A 26,503-nucleotide genomic window follows, 5' to 3' on the forward strand; every position below is an offset into this window, starting at 1 on the left:
TCCATGTACAGTGGAACGCCGCTATACTGAACACGACGGGGTCCACGCTAAATGTTCGGTACAGCGGTCGTTCGGTATAGCAAAATTAACTGCTGAACGTTTCGTTGTTGAGTAACACCCTCTCTTTTCTAACTGAAGTGCACCCTCTTGTGATACTATGGTTTGCTGTTTTCGTGATGTTTTGCCGTTGCATTCACGTTTGAAGTTTCTAGAAATGTATTTGTTAATTTTTTTTTTTTTCAAATCTTGAGGTACAAAATTGATATTCAGTTTATCCTACATGTAAAAGTCGTGAGGCTACAGCTCAGGATCGATTTCTGATGCATGCTGTGGCGAATCTCGGTTGATTTGCAACTGCATAATGTTCGGTAGGTTTTGTGCACAAAATATTGGGAGCCAAGGGCGTTGTTCGGCACAGTCGAATGTTCGGTACAGCGGTGTTAGGTACAGCAACGTTCCACTGTATCTATACAGAGTGCTTGCACAGGGCATCATCATGAATTTGCTTATCACCCAGTGCCCGAACAGGGTGCTGGTAACGGCTGATGGCCCTGCATAGATTTTAGCGAAGGAAATACATGTACTGGTGCATCACACGGTGTCGCAGCTAACGATGCGTACAGCATTACCGGTGAATTTCTGCCCGGCGCGCTAGCAGGCTCAATGCGTGACACAAGCGGCGGTTATCGATATTTTTTTTCTTTTTCTTCCTCACGGCTGAAAATATTCTCACGACACTATATTCGTTCATCCAAAAGTGATCAAGATAACCAGTGATTTGAGATACATGTATATCGCCCAAAGACACGGGATCAGTGATTCTTAGTGAGAAGACAACTTACCACACTGTGATTGTGCCAAAGCTGTACATGCATGCTTATTATAGCTGACACTTTGCCCGTGTCAAAGCATCGCCATTGGCAAACCAAAAATTTCAATTGAAAAAAGCGCTTGCTAACAGGAAGTGCTGACCTCACCGTCACAGGTCGTGCACAATGTAGCCAATTACAGTGCAAAGCCATCAGCCCTTCCCAAGCGCCCTGTTTGGGCACTGGGCCACGTGTGAACATCATGACAAGATGGCTATTGTTCCAATGTCAAGAGCCTGAGTGGACACCTTCTACCGTATTTCGTCCTTGAATGTGCCTGTACTTCAAAAACTGCCCTCTGTCATGACGCACCATGCAAGCACTCCAAAAGAATAAAGATATGCAACGTCTCACCTGTACTGAGTGAATGCAGGATCTAGTGGTTAAGAATACATGCAAAAGTTTTCAATTTCCCATGGTCACACAATTTTTCAAATTGTCCCATCCAAAAATTGACGATAACATCCTTTGCTTTAACTCGTAACCCTGCATCCAATTGCAATTTTGTTTGCACTTTGCCGTCATGGCTCCGAAGAATATTTCGACGGGGAAATCAGGTCTGAATTTCACTTGGGCTAAATCCCATTTCTTCAATAGGAATTCACAATGACACGGAGGTAACAGAGGTACAGTGTATTTGTCATGGTAAAAATGATCGAGTCCCAACCACAGGCTACTTGTTAACCGTGTATACTCAGTTCTGCGTTAGAAATACCGGTACCGGTAGCAAACATAATCACAGACTGGTTCACTGTTCAATATCCACGGTCAATAAACCAGGCATCTCTAATTTACAGGAGTATGTACCGGAACGTGTAATAAAGAATTTAATGTACCAGGGAAAATGCCAAAGCCCTTACACCAAAAACAGGTTCGCAATTTTTCAGGCCGGTCTCACAGAGTTGTGGAACAGGGTATGAAGTACATGTAATGTTGAACTCTTTCAATCGTGGCTTCTCACTTGTTTACATGAATTATGCTGATGCCGTGCACGTACAAAATCATTGTAATGGCCTAGTCGGGAACCATGATGGGTTGATGTGGTATCGATACAGCAAGGCTCTAGGCACCATACAGTACAAGTTATATGTTGACGCCCTCAATCATGTTAATATACATGTACATGTATACGACTTCACAGCAGAGTTACATATGCATATACACTGTATGCATATGTACCTCGGCTGTGAAGTCATATTTATAGCAAATAAGATATAATTCCCTTCCAACCACCTTTTAGAATGAGTTCCATACAGATGCTACTTAACACCAGAGGTACAGTACAAACCCTATGAGAAGGGTCTGCGAAATTTCTTAGTATTTCCGGAGTAACGTGTGTGACCATTTTGTCCCAAGGTCCCTAGCTTTGCCACCTATTGTCAAGTCTCATTGGTTTTCACAATAAGTGGCAAAGTAAGGGACTTGGTAACTATACCGTCATGCACATTAGGCCCTAAGAGAAAACCTGCAAATTTTCAATGCTAAATTTGACTTTTTAAAACATGTTTTTGCTCAAAGACGGATACATGTACAAAATAAGTCACCGCAGGGAGAAGTAAGTGGAGTAAATACATGTGTATGGAATTCTTTCCTAATTTTGTTCCACTGATGTGAATTTAGAAATTATTTTTACTTAGGGCCTAGGCCTATATGTAGCCTAAATGCCAAAATTGGCTACAACAAGCCTAGGTCTACTGTCCTGACTTGCTCTAGTTTCTGGGGATTGCATACTTGGGGACCCCCCAGTTTTTTTTAATTCAAAAGTTGAAATGTTCCGGGTAGCTCTCCCATTACAGGAATGGTGTTGGCACCCTGTTCTTATAATAAAGGAACAAATTCTACTTTTTCGGAACAAAAAGGCTTAGAAATTTGTGTTTTTCTAGCTTAAATATTGTCAACATTTACCTACACGAGGCCTAGTTTTAAGATTGAGTAATGAATTGTACCTTAACCCTAACCCCCTAGGCTCCTGCACTAGAAAGCATACTGAACCTCACAAAATCCAACAGGTTCATGTACTTGTCTATGTACTTGTACATACAGGTTAGTGTACCAAACCTGATAAACTCCAACAGAATGAGCCCGTTGGAGTTTGAGTGATATGGTATGGATGGGTCTATGCAGTATAGGATGACTTGCACTGAACAGTACCAAACCTGACAACATCAAGCATAGTCCAACAATTGGTATAGCAAGCCAGACACTGCACACAATGACTCCTGTGTGTCCCAACTCACACAGAATCCAACACCATCTCCCTGGGCCTTTCATCCCAAGTCTCACAAAATTCAACAACAAGTTCCTCAGATACGGTACCAAACCTGCCAAAACCTCCCAAAACCTGCTGTTGGAGTATGGCAGGTTTTGGGTAGTTTGGGTTAAATAAGAATTAAAAAGCATTTAAAAACCAGTAAATAAAATAACATCATTAAAAACTGTAAGCATTGTAAAAGATTGGTATGTATAAAAAGCGTGAATGAGATGGAATCTACCACAGCTGCAAAAGGCCCTACGTGTTCAACACACATTTGTTAGCCCGTCAATGAAATACACTTAATGTTGGTGTGCCAAACACATCACACGTTCCATGGAGCCTGTTATACATGTATGTACATCTAGAAGGTATCCTGGAAACAAAGCCTCGTTGGGTTACATCTACCCGGCTCCATGGAACGTGTATAAGCAGCTGATCAAGTCCAGCGTTCTGGAACATGTAAGCCAAATGGATTAGTGGTTACATTGTAAGTGTTATGAATAAATCTGTATTAGAATGAGCAATCGTTAACTGTTTGGGGTTCATTACCATTAGCACCCTGTTCCTATAATAAGGAAACAGAGTCCACTTTCTCAAACTAACTAACATTTTTACCTTAAGAAACCATTACTCAATCCTGAGAGGCCCAGTTTAGGTAATTTTGACAATATCTAAGCAAGAAAACTTCAAATTTCTAACCCGAGTTTGGCAAAAGACAACCCCTTGATCGAAATACGCCATTTTGTTTTTCATCTGGTTACCCAACTCAGGCATTTTGGATTCATCAAAACAAATCTCCATCCACGTCAAGGAACCAGACTACGTTCGCTAATTTGTCATTCACAGCTCTTCAGGGCAGTCATGTACGCTGCCGTTTTACCCAAACATTTCCCTCAAAACCAAAAGCCCTGTTCGCTTTTCTTTCTTATATGAAAGAGGACATCACCAACAACTAGCAACTTGTTTGGGCCTGGATAAGTTGTTATGAAAAAGTAGAATTTGTTCCCTTATTTTATACATGTTATGATAGGAACAGGGTGCTAAAGGTAATGAACCCCAACTGTTCTCCTATGGGTAACCATTAACTGTCCTCCTTTTTGTTTTAGTGTAGCATGCCTAGTTATACTGAACAGGGTGCTAACTTCAGACGAACACCATAGCCTACCGGTAGGAGTAGGAACAGGGTCCCCGAATCTACAAATTAAGTTAGTTTCTTTCCAAGGAGAAATTTTAAAACAAAAACCTCCTGACTTATGATCAGAGGCCTAGTGTCACATTATTCAATCTGTACACATCAGAACGTGGGTATCTGACTGCAACTAGGCCAAAGCGAAACAGAGGTCCACGGTCAGTGCACGACCTTATTCGATTAGAACGGGGCGAATAACGCCGTAGACACCCATGGGGCGACCTGGTCAATCTCAGTCAAGTTACATCTGCTGCTGGCACCGTCGCCGCGCCACACTCTCTCATGACACATCTTTTAAAAGTCCGAATTTGTACATAAAAGAAACGTAAACTAGCGTTAGAGTCAATCCTCATTACGGACTTCCTCCACGTGTTTTTGAAAGTCATCTTGTTAAAGATTAAAGAGACAGGAAATACCGTAACTCTTACCACATTCTTGCACTGTCTTTCCCCGTCACTTGTCAGAGATCGTGCCTTCATTAAATAATGTAACTAGAACGAAGATTCCGATAATTTTTTTCTAGTATCGGCTACATCCGTATCGATACCCATAGCGGATTTTTCGTTGTGTACTACACTAACATTCGAATAATAAAATCGATTCCGATTTTTCGGAACTATGTTATCTCAAGCAGGTAATTTGATTGCCCACAGTCATCGTGCCGTCATTGCTGTGACCGTGCACTGACATCTCTTTAACAAAAGCCATTCACGTTTATTCCATTGGAATCCGTTTAAAGGGATTCGCGCTTATCTTAATTTCCACGATGAAATTCTCGCAATTATACTGACACCCAGTTGCTATCACTGATAACATTTTTGTACCACTTTTTACAGAATATGTCAATTTCTACATACACTGAATGAGAACTGCTCACATTGTTTGATATTTTCAAGGAGGTAAATTTGTGGCTTCCGTGAGCAGACGGAGCCCGTTAATGACAACGAATGTTGAAGCAGCAGTTTGACAGGGAAATGTCATTGGGGGAAATTGTGAACTTTGAAAAAAACAAACAAAATACCACATCTTAATGAAAAAGTGGAACATGGTACAATTTCAGCACCCTGATATTTGATTTAATCAAAGATATAACATACTGATATTTAAATGGATTTTTAAGCAACATTTGAAAATCTGCATGTACAAAGTACTACCCACTTGGACTTAAACTGTTTTGGGAAGCAGTTTAAATGAAAAAAATGGGTGTTAGTCTTCCAATAATTCCTCTAAATACACATATCACCTGGTTTGATCACTCCGCCAACCCTTAACACCTCCCCACTCCACAAAAACAAAAAAAAAGTTGATCATTTTGGGTTTTCACATCCCCAAAAGTGCCCCATCCCCTCCCAAAAACCTTAATCCCTCCCCCTAACTAAGCAATAAATATCTAGTCTTTGAGCTCTATCCCAACGTGTTTAGGAGTCTCATGGGAGTGGAGTAATGCCTTCTATTAAATTAGGGTGCTGAATTTCAAATTCATGACAGATATTCAGTTTGTGCAACACTGCAAAGCAGTGCTCTTCAAACAACAGGGGGCGCTATTCAAAGTCAACATCTGGCTCTTGCAACGTAAAAGTCTCCTGCAGACCAGTAAATGAGGAGCCATAATGCAGGGCAGGAACTTCACAGAGGCATCGGAGGCAGTTGCCTTGATGCCCCTGGTCTTTGCCTCGATGCCCATTGAAACTTTGCCATAGACAAGTTGATTTTCTAATACAAGTGCCTTTCGCAAATGAGAAATTGTCTTGCCCTTACAAGAACAATGGTCCTGCCCTGCATGCATACTATGTACACCCACTTAAAAAAAAAAAAAACAGGAAAAAGGCTCGCAGATTTCTCAGGTGTCCAGGACCCATGTCAAATTAAAGCTGATTTCTTCATCTTTCACTTTCCATTCAGTTTTCAGTCGCTTAACGGGCGGCTTTTGTAGATAATTCCATCCAGAGAGGATCAGCCCTAGAAAGAGTCTGCAAACTCACTGCCATTTTGAAAGTTGATGCCCAAACTCCATTGCCAAATAAAGCAACTGGGAGGTCCCCGTTTTGTCAAATATTTTCAGATATACAAGCTGGCAGTCCTGCTGGTAGCTTCCATCCTCACAAACCATCCAGTCCATGTACACAACACAAAATGCACAAATGACAGTTATTCAATAGCATGCAAAAAACTGTAATTTGGTACAAACAGGCAATCTGAGGCTTATTTGCTGACTTGCAACCCCAGTGAGATAGGGGTCACCAATATTACAGTCAATATGTCTGCAAATATCTGAGACTTGAACTTAAAATTCTCAACCCCTAAGGAATGGTAAACGGTGATGAATGGTCACTTTTGTCTATGATTGAAAATTCTACAACATCAGACCTGTCAGAAAGTTTTATTAACTAACATGACTATTAAACATTCAAGTGGTATACATTGAGAGAAAAAAATGTAAATCTCAATTTGGCAAGGGAAAAAAAGGTATTACAAATCAACTGTTTTCGGCTTGAGATAAACAAATGTCTAATATTTATTCATAATGTAAGTCCTCAGTTCTTTGCCTTTTGTGGAATTGGCATCATCCAGCAATCAGAGTTTTACAGCAATTCTCAGCTTTGCTGATCTTGATCTTGGGTTCTCTTCAATTTCTCCCTCGCTTGGCAGAATAACCTTGTTCCTATTTACTGGATCCCACAGTCTTGACTCTTCGCAGTTTTCAGATGCTGCATTTGAAAGGTCCCTTGGGAGTTGCTCCCTGTGTTGCTGGTGTATGCTCTTGCCTCTTTCGTTCACCTCTCGTCCCTGGAAGAACCTCTTGACGATGCGGTCCTCCAGCGAGTGGAAGGACAGGACGCCGAGTCTCCCTCCAGGTCTCAGGAGCTTCCCCGCAGCTTCCAGGCCGGCGCTCAGCTCATTCAGCTCGTTGTTGACGAAGATCCTCAGCCCCTGGAAGGTCTTGGTCGCCACGTGGGCCGGCCGGCCCAGCTTGTCCTTACTCCGGCGCGACTCGGTGTGTGTGAAAGCACAGGAGACGACGGTGGACAGCTCCAGGGTGGTCGCAATGGGCTGGTACTTCTGGCGGTACTCCATGATGGCTGCCGCAATCCTTCTGGCCTGGGGCTCTTCCCCGTAGGTCTTGAAGATCTTGGCCAGCGTTGCAGCATCCAGGGAGTTCACGACCTCAGCTGCTGTCGGTTGGGATGGAAACCTAGGCGCAGAGTGAAGAATGACTTGATGAAATGAAAGAAAATGATACAGAAATGCAAATTCCTTTACTTCAAAACCAGAAGCTGAATACATTTTACTGGCTCAGTGTAAACACAATATTAAGACTCCTACAGGCTGGAAAAAAGTGCTTCAACTTTTCAAATTGATTCTTTTAAAACCAAATTGAAGTTTTGAACAAATTAGACATTAGACACAAAAACCCCATCCAATTTACCTGTTGCCATCCATTCGCATGTCTAACGGCCCATCCTTGGAGACAGAAAATCCTCGCTCAGCGGTGTCAAACTGGAGAGAGGAGCACCCAGCATCAATGAGAATCCCATCAACTGAGTCAGTGCCTAGACCCTCACCCTGGAGAAGTCTCTCCAGCTCACTGAAGCGACCAAGCAGTGGACATAGTCTCCCACTGCATTTGGACAAAAGGTAAATTCAATTACACGTATTCACACAATCATATCATAAAGTCTTCTGAAATCAATGAAATAAAGTTTCTGATCAATATGCTTTCTGCTTGACAGTAACAAGATCTTTAAGAAGGCTGTCAACTAAGTTGAAGATGCTCATCGACTGAGTTCCATTCAAGACCCCCCACTCAAACACCAAATCCTTAAAAACATGTGCATAGGGCTCGAAAACTCAAAGGGGCTTTTAAAAGTATTCAGGTTTCCTGATGTGATTTTTTTTCAATACGAGAAACACTCACTCATATTTCTTGGCCATATTCTGGGCCAACGTGTTTGCTGCTGGATCTCTGTCTAATGCATATACCCGCGCAGTGCCAGCACCGTGATCAAGAAGCGCCCTCGTGTGACCACCTGCTCCAAAGGTCATATCTATAAAGACCTGAGGAAAATTGGGAAAAAGTAATGAACACACTGTCTCTATCTCTCAAAAAGGAATGGCATTTTCCCACATGCCTCAAGTTGTCAGCCTTCAATCATTCCGCAAAGACTTCGAGACTGTATAATTCAAAGACTGGCACTTTTATGCCGCCTGGCAGAATGCCAGATTTTTAGTTTGGTTATTGATTACTTCAGCTGACGAAAAATTCACATTAACCACTTCGGACCGGGGCATTTTTCAACGTTGAGGATGCTGGGCCGGCATGACTATCATTTTTTCCGTTTTCAAAATCCTTCAACAATTCATCATTCCATTTAACAGTCATTTATAGCCGCACAGAGTAATCTTCAGGCACTACTCTAAGTTGACAGGTGACCTTCATTGACGCCCGAATATTTCAGCCAGGCCTGCAGCCTTGTAAACAGAGCCCAGATTGTGCGGTGTTATACAGCTGTCTTTTGTTCACGAACCTGGCTCAGTGCACTGCTGACCTCTTTTCAATAGGGGCCAGATTAGCATGCAGCGGTGCTGTGTGGATCATCGCTGCGGTGGTGGAGAGCTTTTGTCCCCGGTGGTAATCTGCTTGCTCTAAATACCCCAAACCCTGGTATACGGTTTCAAAATAACGCTGGATTATCACCACTTTTGAGAGTGAAAAATGCCGGTCATGCCCAGCAGCCTGGTCTTTTGTTCGGAGTATGGTCTTTTGTTACAGGGCCCTGTTTCCTTTGTCCGAGTTCAGAGACCCCGGCCACACATATAAACCATACGGCTCCGATCCCGGAGTCCCCGGCTGGTAGTGGTTAACAGGGACAGCCAACGTGTGTATGCTGAACGACACTTCCAACCCAGTCGGAGGGACAAATATGACCAGCTTGTAGTTCGTGTCACAACAGAACGATGGTGAGCATGGTCTCAAATGTACGTTTAAAAATGTTCTTGCACTGAAGCATTGCAGTGTAGAGACATGAAGTACCTGGTTGTCTTGAGGAGATAATGCTTCAAGGATCTCCTCCTTCATGACAGGAATATGACTCGGAGTAGAGTCATCTTCATCGTGTTGCTCCTCTTTCATTTGAAGACTTCCTGGTTAACAAAAAAGAATGAAACTAAAAACCTTGCGGCCCAAACGGAATCTCTTCAAAATCAAAGTTTCTAGTTATCCCAGATCCTTGCAAATTCATCAGTTAATTTGGGAGGATTCTGTAGGATTGAGGAACACTTTATAAAGGAGCTTGATGCCCTTGAAAGTGTTACGTCAAAAGAATAGGAAGATGTCAGAAGGTTATGAAATATCAAATGACCGATGCTACCTTTGTTACTCCAAGTTTATAAACATTTAATTTTATACTTTATAGTCGCTGTAAGAAATAAAATAAAATGTCAAGAAGCATAATAGGCTTTACTCACGGGGCCGGCCAAATTGAATTTGAAAGCGAGGTTAATTCTTCATTTTTGAATGTTGAGAGTACAAACAAAAGCATTAAAATGAAATTTCATGAAAAATTTGCTCCAGTCTACTATGATGAATAATTTCAAATTCATTATTGAGACATAGAATTATACACTGCCAGATTCTGAAAATTATTGAAAGGGAGGCTTGGAAAGCACGGAAGTATAAAAAAGTCTGGTGCCATCCTAATCAACGGTTTGCAATATGTAAAACAGATTTGGGGAATAAGATCAAAAATGGCCTCCACGTGAACAGGGTGTATTATGGGTTGCCTGGTGTACTTTGTAGTGACGCACAATTTCAACCTTGAATAGAGGTTATTACCAAGGTGGAATTGGAGGGCAAGGGCTTTGCATCACTAGGACAGGTTCAAGTAAACTACGGCATGTGCACAATCATCGTAATGAAATTAAAACAAAGAACAGCCTCGAGGGCACCAGCGTAACCTCTATGGAGTGCCAAAGTGAATACATCACGCGCATAACGATAAACTTGTGTTCAAGGCATTAGCAAGTGCCAGGACCAGCGCATCAACCAACACACAAGCATACTCCATTCGGTTTGCACTAAGCTTTTTGGTTCAAAATGGCTGCACACTTCGGTACTCAATACTCCCTGTGACTTACCAGTTCTTCTGATGCCTCTGGGACGCAACAATGCCGCAGCAAGAGACAACGGCCTCCTCCCATGCACAAGCAGGACTGGTGGGGACAGAAGCTTCCTGGTCATTTTGATGTCTCGGGGTACCAGCAGTGGCTGACTTTGCTTTGTATGGGCAGCCTCTTGGGATCCGCCTGACGATGAGCACGAATGAGCAGCTATGTGCAGTGCTAAAGGATTGCCAAAAAGAAAATGGCACAGTAAAGTCATGTTCAAGTCGGACAAATTTTAATGTCTAAGGAGTGTCTTTCCATTGGGTGTGCACGCGGGAAAAAACGCCGGCACATTGGCACATCCTTGAAAATCAACCCAGATAACACAGTAGACTTGCCCTGGTGTAAGGCTAAGCCTTTAACTTGAAGAACGTCCATTGCCTCTTAACCACAGAATCATCAACATGCTTTAGGAGTCTTACCAAAGCTTGGGTCTATTATTTTATTATTAAGCATGTGAAGTCTTGGCCACCAACTCAAGTACATGTACCCCCAGAACTGTGGGGTCCGACGTCTGCCCCACTCATGGGGCAGACAGTTCTGGGGGTAGAACTCAAGACAACAGACACTGCAGCTACTAAAGTGAGTGGGGGCACATCAGAGAGGAAGGACGACATTGTGGAACTGGGAGGTACATGTACAGTGGCGCCCCACGAGTGTGGCCCATCAAAGCCTCACCCAAGAGGATACAGACGTGATGCTGTGCTGGCTATTGAGTGGTGCATTGGTATTCTTCTTTTTCGAATTTTAGTATGACCATGGAGGTAGAGCAAAAGTAAAGGCTTAAAGCCGTGCACGTGCTCTTTAGGCAAAACATGCACAGGATGCAAAATAATTAAAATTAATTTCATAAAGACATGAGAACCTATCCTGACAGTGATAAGTCTACGCCATTGTCTTTAAAAATATGTTCCTGCTTAATTAGCAACTTATAAAGCAAAATTTACTGCCAGGCTCAGCTCACTTTTTCACAGAATTTCGGTGGATGGCTCCCCTATCGATCGCGATGTCCAAACCACACGTTGCTGATTCTTACCCAGAGCGGGCGCACTTCAGACTGGATAATCATTTTGAACTACGAGTTTTGATGGCTTTGGCTGTCCATAGCAAATGGCTTCTGAGCGCTTAACCAATCAACAATGACTAGTGTGTCCGTAGGCCAATCAGCGCTCCGCACTAGGCGGTATTTTTCGAATGAATGAATGCCAAGTAGGAAAGGGTATTTAAACGGAGATTACTTCCTGTTTGTTGATGGAACTAATATCGTCAGAGTTCGGCAAAAGCAAGGATAATCGTGAAGAGGTAAGGGCTTATATCCTTGAAATATATAAAATCCTTCCAATGAGTGTATAGTACTACGGCATGATATTTTCAATTCGTTGAAAAATTGAATCGTAAAGCGATCGAACACGGCCCTGAGTGTCATCAGTCATCACAGGCCGCGTACTCGCGGCGTAGTAAGGGCCGAACATTGTACGTGGCTGGTTAGCTGGTGGCCCCGGTGATTAGTTGCAGTTACTGCAGTTGCACGCACTCTATAGTATATGGTCTAACATGGTCTATCATGGAGCCATAAAAAAGGAATGAATCATTTATATTGTCGGTGTTTGCTGCCGTTTGAGTCGGGTACTGTCTTACTGTACATTAACTGTAAGCTAGCCCCACTACTAGTACTACTACTAGTGTGGCACGGACTCTCACTCCCGATAAGGATAAATCGGGAGTGAGAGTCCGTGCCACACTAGTGGGGCTAACTGTAAGCATGCTGTTAGAAAGGGTTTTGCAAGCGTTGCAAGGGTACTAGCATTGCCTAGGGCCTACGGATATCAATCCCTGGAGTAACCAGGTGACATAGGCCTAGGCCAATCACTTTGTTAGCCGTGTCAGCCATCATAAAGTAGGCCCAGGCCTAATAACGTTATTAACATGTCCTCACATGCCCAATGTCAAATTTATATTGCAGACATGTCAAGAAGACACTTCTTGCATGTCTTACTTAGACAAGTTTCATACGTTTCGTGCTCAGTGATGTCCATGATCTATGGTACTCTTTCTCTCCTGTATTTTGAACTTATGTAAGTTTTTTCTTCCACAGGTTAACTTGAGGAAATTGTAATCAGATTCTTTGGCAAGTTCCTCTTAATGTAGCAGCCGCCTCAAGTACAATGCCTTCATCCAACCATCGCAGAAACAGTCGCGGTTGTGGTAGGCCGTCGAGCAGTCGCACGACAGTGTTGCCGGCGTCAGGCAACAGCAACAATGAGTCTACCAAAAATGGCAACATCCGAGTCGTGGTGCGGATACGGCCTCCTAGCTCGGCGGAGCTGGACAGTGGGTCTGGGTCCAGACCGATAGTTCAGATGCTGGACGAGAAAGTCCTGCTGTTTGATCCCAAGGTGTGCATGTATTGGCCTGCGAGGGCCGTTTCCGTAAAATCAAATTTCTTTTCGCCTAAGTTTCCTTCCAACGTTTGGGAGAGCCTAGCCGGGTAAGGCTTACTTTGAGAAACGGCCTAAATTTTCAAACAAGCAATATTTAGAAAAACCATTCGTGTACGAATGTCTTTCAGAAGGATCAGTTCTTACTAACTTTGTGTCTTGGATTACATCTTTTTAACTCTCCTCAATTCAGGAGGACACCGCTCCGAGTTATTTCCACGGTCGCCGCCTGGCCAGACGTAACTTCATGCAGCGCAAGAACAAGGATATGAAGTTTGCATTTGATCATGTCTTCGGAGAAGGAGTTAGCCAGCAGTATGTCTACGAGAACACGACCAAGACGATCGTGGACAGCGTGCTGGCAGGCTACAATGCAAGTGGTAAGCTAAATCAGTGGAACAAGTAATCCCAAGAACCTTTTTGAGACACCTAACTTGGAGATAATATCTTCCCTCGCATTTCTTTTCATGTGTTCACAAACTACCACGACCATAAACTGCCACAAATTTACACCGGTGAATATCTTTTTGTCCGAAGTCGAGGTGTTGTCTGGCAATCCTTGGGCCATGCTGTAAGGCATTTTGGTCACCTGATCTTGATCAAAGGCAGTTGAATGTAAAAAGTATAGATTTTGAGATAGGAGCCTCGTCATCAAGTTTAAAGGCACATCACGACACCCCGTTATCAAAATATCAAAGTTCTGTTGGCGAATGTCACGTCACTTAGTGTGGCTGTTATCTTTACCTTGGTTCTAAATGACCTCTCAGTGTTTGCCTATGGAGCCACGGGGGCTGGCAAGACCTTCACTATGCTGGGCGGGCCGGATTACCCCGGGGTCATCTTCCTGACCATGGTGGACCTCTACCGACGGATCGGGGAAATCGCCAAGGACAAGCTGTGCGACGTTGCTGTTTCCTATCTCGAGGTACGTTCCAAACTTTGTTCATCGTCAGAGAAAGCTTTACCAATAAAGAGGAAATGGTCTCATACAAAGTCAATTTGATTTGTTCCTGTACCCTTGTTGTTTCAGGTGTATAATGAAAACATCCGTGACCTGCTAGCCCCGTCTGGTCTGCTAGCCCTCAGAGAGGATCCGCAACAGGGAGTCGTGGTCAGTGGACTGACACTTCACAAGGTAAAACTTTTTACTGAGATCTGGGCCTTGATTTCATCTCTGGCTCTCGGCCAAAGCAGAGTGAAATTGAAGCTGATGCTTAATTCAGAAATAAGCCTCACAAGATTCAAGAAGTCTGCGCAGCAAAGAAAGCCTTTTGTGATGAGAAACTGTCATAGGCTTTCTTGAGTGACTGATTTCAAATTTGAAACTTTGCTCGTGCTGTGGGGTAGGCAACACATACCTGCAAAGATTCACATGGAATTGTACCCGTAATCAATTTTTTCGGTTTCAGCCCAGGAGTGCGGAGGAGCTCCTCCGCATGTTGGAGTTTGGCAACGGCAACCGGACACAACACCCCACAGACGCCAACGCCCAGTCCTCAAGATCGCACGCCGTCTTCCAGGTAAGTGAAAGCCCCTTCTTGGAACTTAGAACGGCTGAAAAATATTGCAACTTTACAAGGGACTGAGAGACAAACTGGCCCAGAGACAATGGTGAGGAATGAAATTTGAACACAGCAGGAAAGCCACCTTACATTTTGGTCGTAACTTCAAACAGCCCTCTTTTATCTCTATTGAAAGAAGGGAATATTGCTGAGGAAATTTATGTGCCCAAGTACCACCAGTCTCAAGGAATAAACACAACCAGATGTTGCTTATCAGCTGGCATTGAAATTGGTCCCGCTGGTTACCACTGTGTTTGCACTCGTCAGGTCTTCGTCAGGCAGAAGGACCGGACTGCCAACATCAGCACCAATTTCCGCATCGCCAAGATGTCGCTGATCGACCTGGCCGGCTCAGAGCGGGCCACCGTCACCACCAACCGGGGCGCGCGCTTCCGCGAGGGCGCCAACATCAACCGCTCGCTCCTGGCGCTGGGCAACTGCATCAACGCCCTGGCTGACGGAAACAAGGTACAGGAAATATCGCATTTACTAGTATCGTCAGTTTGTGTATGCAAAACCTGCAGCAAAAACCTACCTCTCTGATATTTTTATTCAACTTTTTGTACGAGAAATGTACATGTTAGCTTTTATTTTCCCTTCTGGAGACAAATTCCCCCCCCCCCCATTTGCTATGCAGGTGGTTACCAAAGAAATTATTTATGTGTCTCCTCCCAGAGCAAAGGTCAGCACATCCCCTACCGGAACAGCAAGCTCACCAGGTTGCTGAAGGACTCCCTAGGGGGCAACTGCCAGACGGTCATGATCGCTGCCATCAGTCCATCCGGCTTGACCTACGAGGACACACTCAACACACTCAAATACGCCAGCCGGGCCAAGAACATACAGACCAAGGTGGGGGACGATCGCCAAGCACGATCTTGGCAAGACTATGCAAATTCTTTATGAAACGGATACCCAGTAACAATGTGTAGAAGTGATATTTGACACAAGTGCCTCTAGGCATCATTTAGCGGGCCATTTTTCAAGGTCCGACATCGGCCACAGACTGTCATCCGCGTTGGTTTGGACAAGTGAGGTTAACAGAATTTATCTGATATCTGACCTTAATTTTCCCCCTCTGCCGTGTTTGAAACACTGGTTCTACAACTTTGCGGTTGAAAAAAAAACCTGATGTAACAAGTCCAATAATTTCAACCTTCTTCTGTTCGCAGCTGAAACAGAACGTTGTGAACGTGGATCTGCACATCAGCCACTATGCCCAGATTGTGGAGGAGCTGCGAACAGAGGTATCGCGATTGGGAACACTTTTTATGAGGGAAGGAAAGCGTTATCAAGTGCGACGAATGGGTCTTTTATGAACTAGCACATTTTTTAGCTGAATAGTGGCGTGATGCCAATGATGGGCAGGGCTGAAAGTGAGGTTTGGCAGTTTAGTTTGAGAAAAATAAAATTCAAGTAAGTTTCTTTACGACAATTCGACAATTTTGAAATCGTAGATGTTGTTTTTCAGTAGTTTTACAGCTTACCACAAAAAATTGAATTATGGGATGTCTTGCCACTTGTGGACTTGATCTGCTCCCCAAAATATTTTCACTGATCATTTTCTGAAGTGGTTACATACTCTACTTGTACCATGACACAGGTCTCTGAACTCAAATCGAAGCTGCAGAAATATGAGTTGGGTGTCGTCAAAGTTGACCGGTCCGTGCCCGCACCCGTAGCCAACGAAGAAGAGATTCACAGGTGACTTCTTAACCACCAGAATTTCAGTAAAATGCTATGTGAAGTCTTCGGGTATTTTCTAGAAATGAGAAAGGGTCGGTTGTGTAAAAGTAAGAGATTTTACTTCACTGGTTTACACACACTGATATCACACATTACAAATCACTGCATACCGGCTACAAGAGTGACCCTTGTTGATTTTCACTCATGGAAAGAGAGGTGGCAGTTGGTGGACCGGTGGGGGGGGGGGATTAAAGGGGTTGAGCCCCTTCTTAGGCTGCCAAAAAAGATAGTAAACTTGAAATGGATTTCAGGATTGCCTGATTTAGAAAATGGACATTAATGATCAGAGTAAAATGTTAACACCACTGACCTTGTGAGAGCAGGAGTTGTACTCAGTTCCCGCAAAACTCAAAGGTTGTGCATCCAATTCCCACGTTTCTTATTTTTTTTTTATTTTGTACCTGTCTTTTCCACCTCATATTTGCTTTTTTTGGGGGGGTCGTTATGTGGTAGGATGGCTGTGTTGAGGTGCTGGTCAGTTCCATCTTGCTATTTCCTGGCTTTTTAGGCATATTCTTTTTTACAGCCGTTACCTGTTTGCTGTTGTGCATGTCAATTGTTTTACGTGTATGTTTTTAATGTACATGTACTTAATTTTTCGTTTAATAGCCAGTGGACAAGTGTAATAAAGTAAAAATAAAAACTTGCATCATTACCTGACTTTTCCTCTTCCAGGTTTCAGTCGGAGCTGCATAAAGTCTTCGTTCAGCGAGGCAGCATCCGCAAGGAGCTCTTGGAGTTGGAGTCCTCGGACCGACATCTGACGGTCATGATCAGCCGCAAGCAGACCATGGTGGAGAGAATCCGGCTGGCCTACGGGGAGTCAGCCCAGGGCGACAAGGTATGGACAACCGCGCTGGTCTTCTCCTGAAGTCCACCTATTTAAGCTCCTATAAAAAAGTGCTCGCTGAGATCTGGTCAGGAAGTGTTTCGAATTTAAACTCGTGATATAAAGTGCTGTCGTGTAAACCCCAGCAACATCCTTTGGAACAAATTAGCGCTAAAAGATTGTTTTGTTATGCTAATAATATCTCATGGTCTTGAAGTTGAATTGAATTCAATCATGGTTTCAATGCAGACAATGGGCCGTTTTGAGCGGCATATAGCTGCATCCAATGCCCGGCAGACACGGCTCAGAGAACGCAAGCCGGCTGTGGAGGGGCGCATCAGTGCCAACCAGGAGTGGCTGGAGAAGGTCAAGGGTCAAATGAAGGCCGACGGAGAGATGCCTGCTGTAAGTCCTCTTCCACGATTAGTGAAACTGATCCAAATAGAAAATCTGCATACGACATGTTTAAGCAAAACCGGGTTATCGGCTAAAGTTTATGTGGTTGAATAGCACGTGACTGGTTCTCAGCTGATCCTCGCAGAGCATGTCAAGTTCATTTCCAATTTTCTCTATCCAGTTGAAATGTGCTCTCACTAGCAAAGAACAGCTTGGTGGAGAGTTCCGCACCTGGGCTTGTGCACACATCTGACGAATAAGCAAAGACCGTACTTTCAAACTGAAATTGGTTGGATGCGCTCAGTGCGTAAATATGCACGAACCTGTGCAGCATGCTCAGCTTGACTTTTGTCCAAACGACAGTCCTTAAAACAGGCTCTCTTTTCTTCCACTTGGAGCAAATAGCGACTAGCAGCTCCGACAATACCAATACAGGCGTTTCAAAATAGTGCCCCACCAAGAGTTTGGAATGCGTTGGCCAATCACAGTACACGAAATTTGTCAATCCTTTCCAAACGCACATCGACTGATTTCACGCATTGTAATTGGTCAACGTGTTGCATACTCTTGGTCGTGCACTGTTGTGAATCACCCGTCTGGACAGGCCTGCAAATACTCCGCCATCCAGTGGGAGTATACTCGATAGAAAAGGACGAATTCTTGAGGTTCACAGTCTTGTCTGTTGCCCATGTCCAGGTGTTGCAGGAGAGTCTGCGGACCAGACACCTTGAGATCGAGCTGAGAGACTGCCGCCGGCAGATCAAGCACCTGAAGCGGTTTGCCCGTCAGCAGGAGAACCACCAGCAGAGCTCAGAGAGGTACAGCTGGGCAGGGTGGCGTTTAATTTTTCTCTCGGATTTTTGTTCCACATTCTGTGAATCAGTCACCACAGACATAGCTTTTTTTGTTGGTTTGAATATTGGAATAAAAATCACGCTGATTATGACAGTCACACAGCATTCTGTAGGCTCAGTGATATGGCGGAACGGCAGACTTCATTCAGCTAAGTTTTAAATAAGTAAAAAACTTCATGTGTTTGTACCAAGGATGTCAATGGTCTTCTTAAGTCTTGAAAATCTTATTCACTCCGTTGAGTGGTTATTCAAATATTTTCAAAACTTTTTTAAAGCTCATTTCCTTTGTCAAATTTGTCTTATCTCAAGTAGGAGTAATTAAAAAGTGTTTATTTATGATCCTCTTGTTTCTCTGTCAATCCTGTGACTCATTTTATTTCCATGAACTTCAATCTTCCCTTGCAATGAAGGTTGATCGTGAGCCTGCTGGCAACTGTCCGCAGGCAGTTCTTCCTACTGAAGGGATCGGGCTTGGCCACTTCGGACGTCGCCGCAGATTTTGAAGCCATCCAGAAACAGGTGGAAGGGGACCGCGAGGTGGCCTGGGCCGACCAGAGCGTGTCGGAGGGGTCAGAGGTCAAACCCAGCGGGGTCACGGAGCAGCTGGATCTGAACTACCTGCTGGAACTGCCGATCATGAAATGTGTCGACACTACCCCTAAGGGTAATGAGATAGCTGTGTCAATAATTACATAAATGCTAATGCTCCTACCCAGTGGGCACACGACGCGTGAAAGACGTCTTTTTGTGGTCGTTATGTGGTCGTGTGTCGTAAAGTGGTCGTGACAAAAAAACGACGTCTTAAAGACGTCTTTTATCCTCGGTTAGAAACATTGCTCCAGCAACCATGACCACAAAAAAACATGACGTCTTTAAGACGTCGTTTTGCAGTCGTTATCGAATCTTCGGTACCACACATACAGTGAAAGGAGAAAACGACGTCTTAACGACGTCTTTTTTCTCTCTGTTTGAATTGTTTTCTTCAACAAGCAATACATGAAACACACGACGTCTTTACGACGTCATTTTACAGTCGTTATCAAATCGTCAACATACAACAGAAAAAGATTTAGATAACTTTATGAAGATTTTGCACGGTGACTTTTGGTTTGTCTCGGATTTTGCCGGTTCTCACTCGGTTTCACCGCGGAAGGTCCGACAGAGCAATGACATACAGTGTATTGCGAAATCCCGCCTGCGGCCGCAGGTGACTGCATTCTGTTTGACTGTTCTCATCTATTCGTCAAGAGGGATGTGTGGGATAGCAATAGTGCGAATGTCCAGTTTACAGGGAAATTTTAACACCTGAGGAATTGCGAGTGTGGTTTAGTACACCTGCTTGTGATTTATTATTATTTGCAGTGGAACTGACCCTCAACCCCCTCGTCTGATTTAAAATAACATGACATTAAAATACCCCTACATTTAGAATGGATGAGGCTATTTTCTTTCATTGCCTGCTTGCTCGCGAGCAACGACTGGCTTCGAGCGTGTGCACCGCCCTACTATAGTGGCTCTGGCTTAGTCTTAGCTGGTTCCAGCCTTCCGAGGAGACTCTGAGCATGCCGACTGGAACCAGCGATGGCAAAGACTGAGGTCATGTCCAAAAGTCAAAACGGGCTTCCAGAACTACGGTTAGGTCTATTGACTTTGGCGTCTACACGTATTTCAAATGGAGTAAAGATCTTCAGGTCAGGGAACCAGACTACTTCATAATTTTGTCCGTGCTTTGAATTAAGAGAGCTCGAGTACATGTACAAGTATCGCTGCAAGCAGCTTGTCCGTTTAAAGAAGAGTAAGACAGGTTAGGCCCTTCCTTAAAAGGTAAGTGCTTATAAACTGTAATTCTGTTACGTATGGGCATTGTTGGTGAAGCAGAGGTCAGGCTTAAACGCAATAATTTTAATCCTCAACAGTCAACCGGGTTGGCCACGGTTGTTTCCTACCTCCATGGGTGGACCACAGTGTTTATTCGTAGTCGTACGTAGACTCGCAGTCGTAGTGCAGTAAGGAGCATCTGGGCTTGCCACAGTGCCCATACTTCAACGTCATCAAATAAGGCAAATACTAACAGTGTCAATAAGTCTAATTTACCCTTTTAAGATTAAATGTTATACCGTTGTATTGGTGAGACTAAACTGTGAAAATGTAATGGCAGTACATGTATGTGATGCAATGTACAATATTGGCCACTCGATGTAGACATGTTTGAGACAGTTGGTAGCAGAAAAATTCTTTTTCATTCTCAATCACAATGAACATGCGCACTTCAGCTCAGACGTGGTGTAAACAATGGTAGAGGACCGGTTCATTTACTGCCACCAAAGTCCTTATAGTTTTTACAAAAATAAATTGTCTTATTTGTCTAACATTTGCAGGAAGTGTTGCATCACGCGGCACAACAGTGTCTGCAGTAAGACAACGAACAGCGAAGTACTTAAAGCTTAGTATTCCTACCAGAGACAAACCAGGAGCCCTGAGTAATTCAGCAGGCATGCCCACCGGATAACTGTGCGACCAGTCTAGTGCATCAGATGGCCTGTTTCCTGGCTGTTTCATATATTTCGGTGATATTTAACTAATGAGCATAAAGCCTATTTTTGTATTGGGTCTTATTTGAAACTTTAAACCTTTTGTTGTTCAAGTAAAATATGTACATTGTTTCTTCAGGTTTATTTCCTCAGGTTGAAGCAATGAAGGCTGTTTAAAGTACGGTTATAACAAAATTACACGTCTGATCGGTTTTTTTGGGGGGGGGCATGGTTAAAATTGTTTGCAGGATTAAAACACGTACAATAATTTAAATTGTAACTAACTAGATCATCCTGTTCCAGGATAGTCAGTTTTCTAAAAATGTGACAAACCACTGCATGAGACAAACTTTTGTCCAAAAAGTGTTCAATATTTCCATTTTTTTAAATTCTAAGCCAACTCGATTTGAATTGTCTTATTAGTACAAGCATACATCTTTTCATCAACTGATGTCTGTTTTTCTACCTCTCATAAATGCCATTACATGTACATCTAAAACGTATTTTACTAAGTCTTGCCTGGTTGGAAATGTTTTGTTCTGCCAAATATTCAGTTACATGGCTTATACTACATGTACATGTACTGTGTGCTTAATGTTTCCCATTCTTGCCTTGTCCGTAAAAGTAAAACCTTTTAACTGCTTTTATCCAGGAAGTGTAAACACAAGTGTACCTTGTTTCATCGTCACTTTGATCGTGCTGGGTGCAATTGTAATGGTCCGTCCAAAGCCATTGAATTTACCAGAAATATTATTGGTACATAATATTTGTGTAGACCATCATTTTCAGCAAAGTGTGCTAACAGGTTATTATAATATGAAGAATCAGAGTTAAATAAAAAAAATTGTTTAGTTGTAAACAGTCGCTTCAGTCAAAATTTATTTTATAGCCAGGCAGCGTGTTAAGGCATGTGAACTTCTTTTTATCATAAAAAAGTAAAAAAAAATTGACTCGTTCAATGCAGATGTCTTTTTTCCTTGATATTTGATGGATAAAAGACGTCTTAATGCTGACGTCTTTTACTGCTCAATATGCTGACGTCTTTTATTAGTCGCAATGTTGACGTCTTTTATTAGTCGCAATGTTGACGTCTTTTATCAGTCTCAATGTTGACGTCTTTTATTAGTCTCGATGTTGACGTCTTTTATTAGTCACGATGTTGACGTCTTTTTTTAGTCGCGATGTTGACGTCTTTTACTCGTCATAACGCTGACGTCTTTTTCTAGTCGGACCACTGACGTCGTTTACTTGTCAGGATGCTGACGTCTTTTGGCTTTGCATATACGACTCAAAAAAGACATTAATAAGACGTCAATATTAGACGTCTTTAAGACGTCATAACGACGTCTCGTGCCCACTGGGTAAGAACCTCAACACTGCTATCAAAATTTCAATTCTAAGTCTCAAAGTACTCTAAAGATTACGTCCTCCTGTCGGCTCTTGGTACTGCTTAAACCCACCCTGGACGTAAAGTGCATATGGTGACTGTCGTCTTACACAAAGCAATGATGGCCAAAATAATTCCACTGAGAAGAAACAGCAGACAGCAAGTGATATGTGGTTTTCCAAGAACCGAAAATATTCTTTACATTCGAAATAATTCGCAATTCATTTAAAATGTCCTACTCCCAATACAAAGGTCCGCGGTTTTCATTCCAAACCATGTACAGTTTCTTTTCTATGTTTCCTAATGTCTGCATTATGCCAGTAGTACCCTCAAGATCACCGAGGAAAAATCTGGGGCAGAGGTCGTTACCTCGTACTCCGGCCAGACGCCAGAACACACCATCAAAGAACCAGACCCCGGTACTCTTTGAACGAATGCCGACGCCAACGCAAAACAGATCGCCGACGGCTGACCGAGGTATGGATAATAGTGGAAAAGTTGTACCGAATTTGTTGCACAGTGCTTACTTGGTTGTGATGTGTGATTCAATCATGCAGACTTTTGTCTTTGGGCATGAATTGTTGTGATCCCAAACTGTGATGACTTCCCAACAGGAAATAAAACATAAAAAGCACAAGCAGAGATGTAACCACAAGCTTCTTGCAGAAAAAGGCATCTATAATCAGTTGTTTTGTTGCTTTGTTTTTTTTTTTAATGGCAGCACGCCCCCAAACCCCGAGAGCAGCCACGCCCTTTGCCAGGAGGGGCGATGCCAACCCCGACATCGACATCTTCCAGCCGATTGGCAGTGCTGTTCAGCACACCCCGAGCGTGGGCGCTGTCACCCGCAGCACCGAGAATGGGAGGACTCCGATCGTTTGCAACACCAGGTTTGGACCAGGGGTGCCACAGCGCATTGGCCAGACAGTGACCAAGAAACAAACAGACCAACCCGATCTTCTGTCGCAAACAGCCGAAGAACCGAAATGCAACCTGACGGAAACATTTGAAACGGAGGGTGTCGCGCCCTTACAATCCCCGGCCACCAATGCTACAATGCAATCAAAGCCTACCGACAATGCCAGCATGGACAATTTGCACAAAATTGAGACTGACCAACTGGGATCATCCTCCCTCAACACCACATTTTCCACGGAAGGCTCAGAGTCAACTCATCGCAGCACCTATCAGGGTCCGGACAAACCGGTTGCCAGGGCGATATCCTTTGACTCGGAGAATGCTCTGCCCAACCAGAAGATCAGCCCAGTCACAGGTAAAGGTCTGTCCACGATGCTGTCTCAAACTGACTCGGAGCCTTCTGCAAACATCTGTTTGGGACATATATAGCAGATTTTAAATAGTTCTGAAGTTTTGTTTGGAATCAACTACCATTTCAAATGAATTGTGAAGGTGTAAATCATTGTAAAATTAAAACCAGCTTCCTTTGCAGTAATCGTTTTTCTGCAGATTCATCTTTGGAAAATAGAACCTAAAGTCTGTGGATCACCTTAGTGGGATAATAAGCGATATGTTCATGGCAGGCAAAGCTCGTAAACGCTAGTGTGTTCTTGCGATGAAAAATTCTTCAGTTTTGATCTGTGCTGATTTACATTTTTGCAGGTCACGTCATGTCCTATGCAGAGGCCTTGGCGACCCCACAGAGACTGCAAGTAAAGGACCAACAGAGGGCTCCCCTCGCTGCCTTGACAAACAATTCCCCCCAGCTGCAGGACAGACGTAGCGAGGCACAGCATCGAGTCAGCAATTACAGGCCTACGGAGAACCAATGCAGTGGGAACCAGTCAACATCAAAGGCAAAAAAGTACATTGCCCTGAAACCGAACTTCTTAATCTTGGATTTATTGTCCTTTTTTTTCACAAAATTGTTGAATTTTTTTAACCAACATCTGCTTTCGTCTTCAACTCCAGGAGCTGTCAGCGCCGAGGCACACTCACCAAGCACACGGCCCCGCTGCACCGCCGCAGCAAGTCCCAAGGAGTCCTCGGCGAACGGACGTTCCCATTCCACGAGGCAAAGCATGCAGAGACCCTGCACCGATTTGGCCTTCCGTCGATGTCGGACCAGCCCACAGGTAGGAACGTTGCCCCAAAAGATGTTCTCTGTGCCCTTGACATTGTCACATGCTCATCGGTAATTTGCTTTCTGTGGGAAAACAATTAACATGTATTATGATTTTGCTCGATTGTTCACATATTGGACCAACAGAGGGCGCTCGTCTACTTACTGTTAAAGTCAATTGCCAAAGGGTAGCCAGCTGCATATGCAAATTAATCTAAAAATAGAATGGTATCCATGCAGCGGAGGGATATGTCTGCAACGACTTAGATTTTTGGCCGGTACCAATGCCTACTTTATCAAGGTTTTTTTTTTTGTTTTCAGCTCTTGGTTTGCGAAAACCCACACCAGCATACATGTCACTGACAGCGTCAGCAGCAAACAAGCGCAGGAACCATACCAAGGGGTGAGCTTGTAGTCCCTACCTGTTTGGAGTCGGGGGACAAGTCCTTTTACCTTTTTTATTTTTGGTGGGGCATAGAATTTTGTACCAGAAACTTCACCTGCTCTCGAGCTGTTTTGGATTTTTTCTGAATTTGGTGCGTACCTTTAGTCCAGCCAATTTTGGGGCCTGGAAAAATTTGAGAAACCGGTGTTACAAAATGTGTTTTGTTGAAGTCTCGGTCGCACATCCGCTTTATCTGTGCATTGTGAAGATTCAGTAAAAGTTATTCTGTTGACTTTGACAGGGAAAGGCTTAACTCAACGCAAGAAAACCAGCCCCCACTGAGCTTCAGAGGACCGGTGCGTCTCCACAGGACAGAGAGCATGATCAAACCGGCTGTGAGAATACCGTGAGTTACCAACCCTTAAATTCCTTTCCAACCAATCTGCCCTGAGCTGAAGTGCGCCCTCACTGGCGAAAGAAAGACCTGGTTCAGCATTCAGGGTGCACGCGCAGACCACACTTTCCAGACCCAAATGCGTTGCGTGTACTCAGCGTGCTCCACGCGCCTTAAACCTGCTTGGCTACGCGGTGAATGCGTACCAAGGGACTGTCAATTTTGTTTAAAAACGCACCATCTTTTGTTCCGGCTCTGAGCGAATAAGGTGTTACGACTTGCCAAAATGTACACACACTTCAAGTCAAACAATAAATGAGCTTGCCTGAGCAAGATGCCACCACAATGACGGCAACTTCTTCTCTCAGTGTATCACTGAGGTTTTTTTGTGTAAATGGCTCCTTTCAGCCGTAATTTAACTCTGAAAGTCATTTCACCTCTTTTTCTTTGTTTCGGGTCGTCTCTGTAGGACTTTCAGCAAGAGTAGATCCGTCAGCAACCTGCACAGAAAGATCATCAACCCTTGAAAACAAGTGATGTTGGTCAGCTTCCTGAGACAAGCGGTAGTTGCCACACCTCAGGCTCTGCAGCTTACAGAACTGCTTTTCAGCTGTTTGCTTGTTTAAAAAATTAGCCAAGTACAAGCTACAAATTGCTGAAGTTTTATGATCCATGCTAGTGAGAAGCCCAAAGTGGCTGCAAGCCAAATATCTGTCTCATAATTATGTACAGAGTATAAAGTGATAACATCTTTAAATTGTGTATAGGTGTAGACACAGATGAGCTACGTAATACGTCGAGTTTCATTCTCATGTGCCATGTAAGCAACCAGTGTTCTGAATTTTCTTTGTTGATATTGGGTGTATCGTGGAAATGTAAATTTTTCTTTTTTTTTTAAGGGAAGAGGGTTGGTTTGTTTGATGTGGAGTAAAGGTGATTGTCAAAAGGAAGGATTATTGGATCTGGTTGAAAAATTAGTTCTCTTCAAGTTAAACCGTAAATTGCTTTTCTTTTTGGCCTGAGTAATCAAATTTGACTGAAATTGTTAATCCATTTGCACACTGCTGGCACAAACATGTAAAAAAATTAATTTCAAGTGAGAAAACAACGGACTTGCTTCTGTGTATATCTGCCATTAAATTTCCAGAAAGATAAAGAAACTTTGGCAGTTTTTGCCCTATCCTTAATAAACTTGTACAGAATCCTCATAGGCTTCTCACTGCTCAATTCTTTTGAACACAAAAAAATGTCAAACCACAGGGAATTTTGTCTGTACTGCCCTTTAAAGTTAAACACCAGGTGAGAACAAGTTTTGGTGCACTCGGCATCTTACCTTGAACTTCTCAAGGTATACAACAGTTGACATGAAAAAGATTTATTGTTGGTTTTACCGCACTTTAACAAACTCACGCAAGAAGTAAAATCAT

At 43.4% G+C, this 26,503-nt stretch overlaps 4 protein-coding genes and 1 long non-coding RNA gene across 9 annotated transcripts in view; 2 read left to right on the top strand and 3 right to left on the bottom strand.

The window, feature by feature from the left end:
- Positions 1-4,828, bottom strand: part of LOC110975062 (liprin-beta-1-like) — a 50,208-nt gene extending 45,380 nt beyond the window's left edge. For 3 of the 4 annotated variants that reach the window (XM_087130246.1, XM_022227171.2, XM_087130244.1), the window contains exon 1: positions 4,741-4,828. The gene's annotated coding sequence lies outside the window, so the exon portion shown is untranslated. The remainder of the gene's footprint in view (positions 1-4,740) is intronic. The other variant, XM_087130245.1, reaches the window with a different exon arrangement.
- Positions 1-11,516, bottom strand: part of mettl15 (methyltransferase like 15) — a 112,418-nt gene extending 100,902 nt beyond the window's left edge. Inside the window, exon 1 of the mRNA XM_087130258.1 lies at positions 11,439-11,516. The gene's annotated coding sequence lies outside the window, so the exon portion shown is untranslated. The remainder of the gene's footprint in view (positions 1-11,438) is intronic.
- LOC147795913 (12S rRNA N(4)-cytidine methyltransferase METTL15-like) lies at positions 6,461-11,526 on the bottom strand. Its single transcript, XM_087130256.1, has 6 exons — positions 11,439-11,526; positions 10,448-10,651; positions 9,345-9,454; positions 8,229-8,368; positions 7,740-7,931; positions 6,461-7,505 (listed from the first exon to the last, which is right to left on the bottom strand). Exons 2-6 carry the CDS (start codon positions 10,548-10,550, stop codon positions 6,887-6,889), a joined length of 1,164 nt encoding a protein of 387 aa, XP_086986382.1. The 5' UTR covers positions 10,551-10,651; positions 11,439-11,526; the 3' UTR covers positions 6,461-6,886.
- Positions 11,527-11,680: 154 nt separating this feature from the next.
- Positions 11,681-26,284, top strand: kif18a (kinesin family member 18A). 2 transcript variants are annotated; one of them, XM_022227133.2, is made up of 21 exons: positions 11,681-11,776; positions 12,570-12,870; positions 13,106-13,292; positions 13,680-13,837; positions 13,943-14,047; positions 14,322-14,432; positions 14,742-14,942; positions 15,150-15,326; positions 15,647-15,721; positions 16,078-16,178; positions 16,896-17,061; positions 17,299-17,454; positions 18,142-18,263; positions 18,710-18,963; positions 22,539-22,694; positions 22,939-23,490; positions 23,838-24,039; positions 24,147-24,310; positions 24,619-24,700; positions 24,984-25,088; positions 25,546-26,284. In XM_022227133.2, the coding sequence occupies exons 2-21, from the start codon at positions 12,640-12,642 to the stop codon at positions 25,601-25,603; spliced, it is 3,363 nt and encodes a 1,120-aa protein (XP_022082825.2). In that variant the 5' UTR covers positions 11,681-11,776; positions 12,570-12,639; the 3' UTR covers positions 25,604-26,284. The 2 variants fall into 2 exon arrangements, with proteins under 2 accessions (XP_022082825.2, XP_086986360.1); XM_087130234.1 differs by having other exon boundaries at positions 22,542-22,694.
- On the top strand, positions 19,004-21,689 carry LOC147795914 (uncharacterized). Its single transcript, XR_015423437.1, has 2 exons — positions 19,004-20,123; positions 20,678-21,689. It is a non-coding gene; the product is annotated as an uncharacterized LOC147795914 (long non-coding RNA).
- Positions 26,285-26,503: the final 219 nt, after the last annotated feature.

Source organism: Acanthaster planci, linkage group LG20, assembly GCF_054643075.1.
Source record: "Acanthaster planci isolate LZ-2023a linkage group LG20, COTS_SCS, whole genome shotgun sequence".
Taxonomy (NCBI): domain Eukaryota; kingdom Metazoa; phylum Echinodermata; class Asteroidea; order Valvatida; family Acanthasteridae; genus Acanthaster; species Acanthaster planci.

What these genes read in the sequence shown, in the direction of transcription:
- LOC147795913 (XM_087130256.1), bottom strand. Translation starts at nt 10,550, where the DNA reads ATGACCAGGAAGCTTCTGTCCCCACCAGTCCTGCTTGTGCATGGGAGG. An exon ending in TATCTCCTCAAGACAACCAG is followed by an intron (nt 8,369 to 9,344) that starts GTACTTCATGTC and finishes AATTTTCCTCAG; the next exon opens with GTCTTTATAGATATGACCTT. An exon ending in AATATGGCCAAGAAATATGA is followed by an intron (nt 7,932 to 8,228) that starts GTGAGTGTTTCT and finishes GTCCAAATGCAG; the next exon opens with TGGGAGACTATGTCCACTGC.
- kif18a (XM_022227133.2), top strand. Translation starts at nt 12,640, where the DNA reads ATGCCTTCATCCAACCATCGCAGAAACAGTCGCGGTTGTGGTAGGCCG. An exon ending in AACGAAGAAGAGATTCACAG is followed by an intron (nt 16,179 to 16,895) that starts GTGACTTCTTAA and finishes TTCCTCTTCCAG; the next exon opens with GTTTCAGTCGGAGCTGCATA. An exon ending in TCAACATCAAAGGCAAAAAA is followed by an intron (nt 24,040 to 24,146) that starts GTACATTGCCCT and finishes CTTCAACTCCAG; the next exon opens with GAGCTGTCAGCGCCGAGGCA.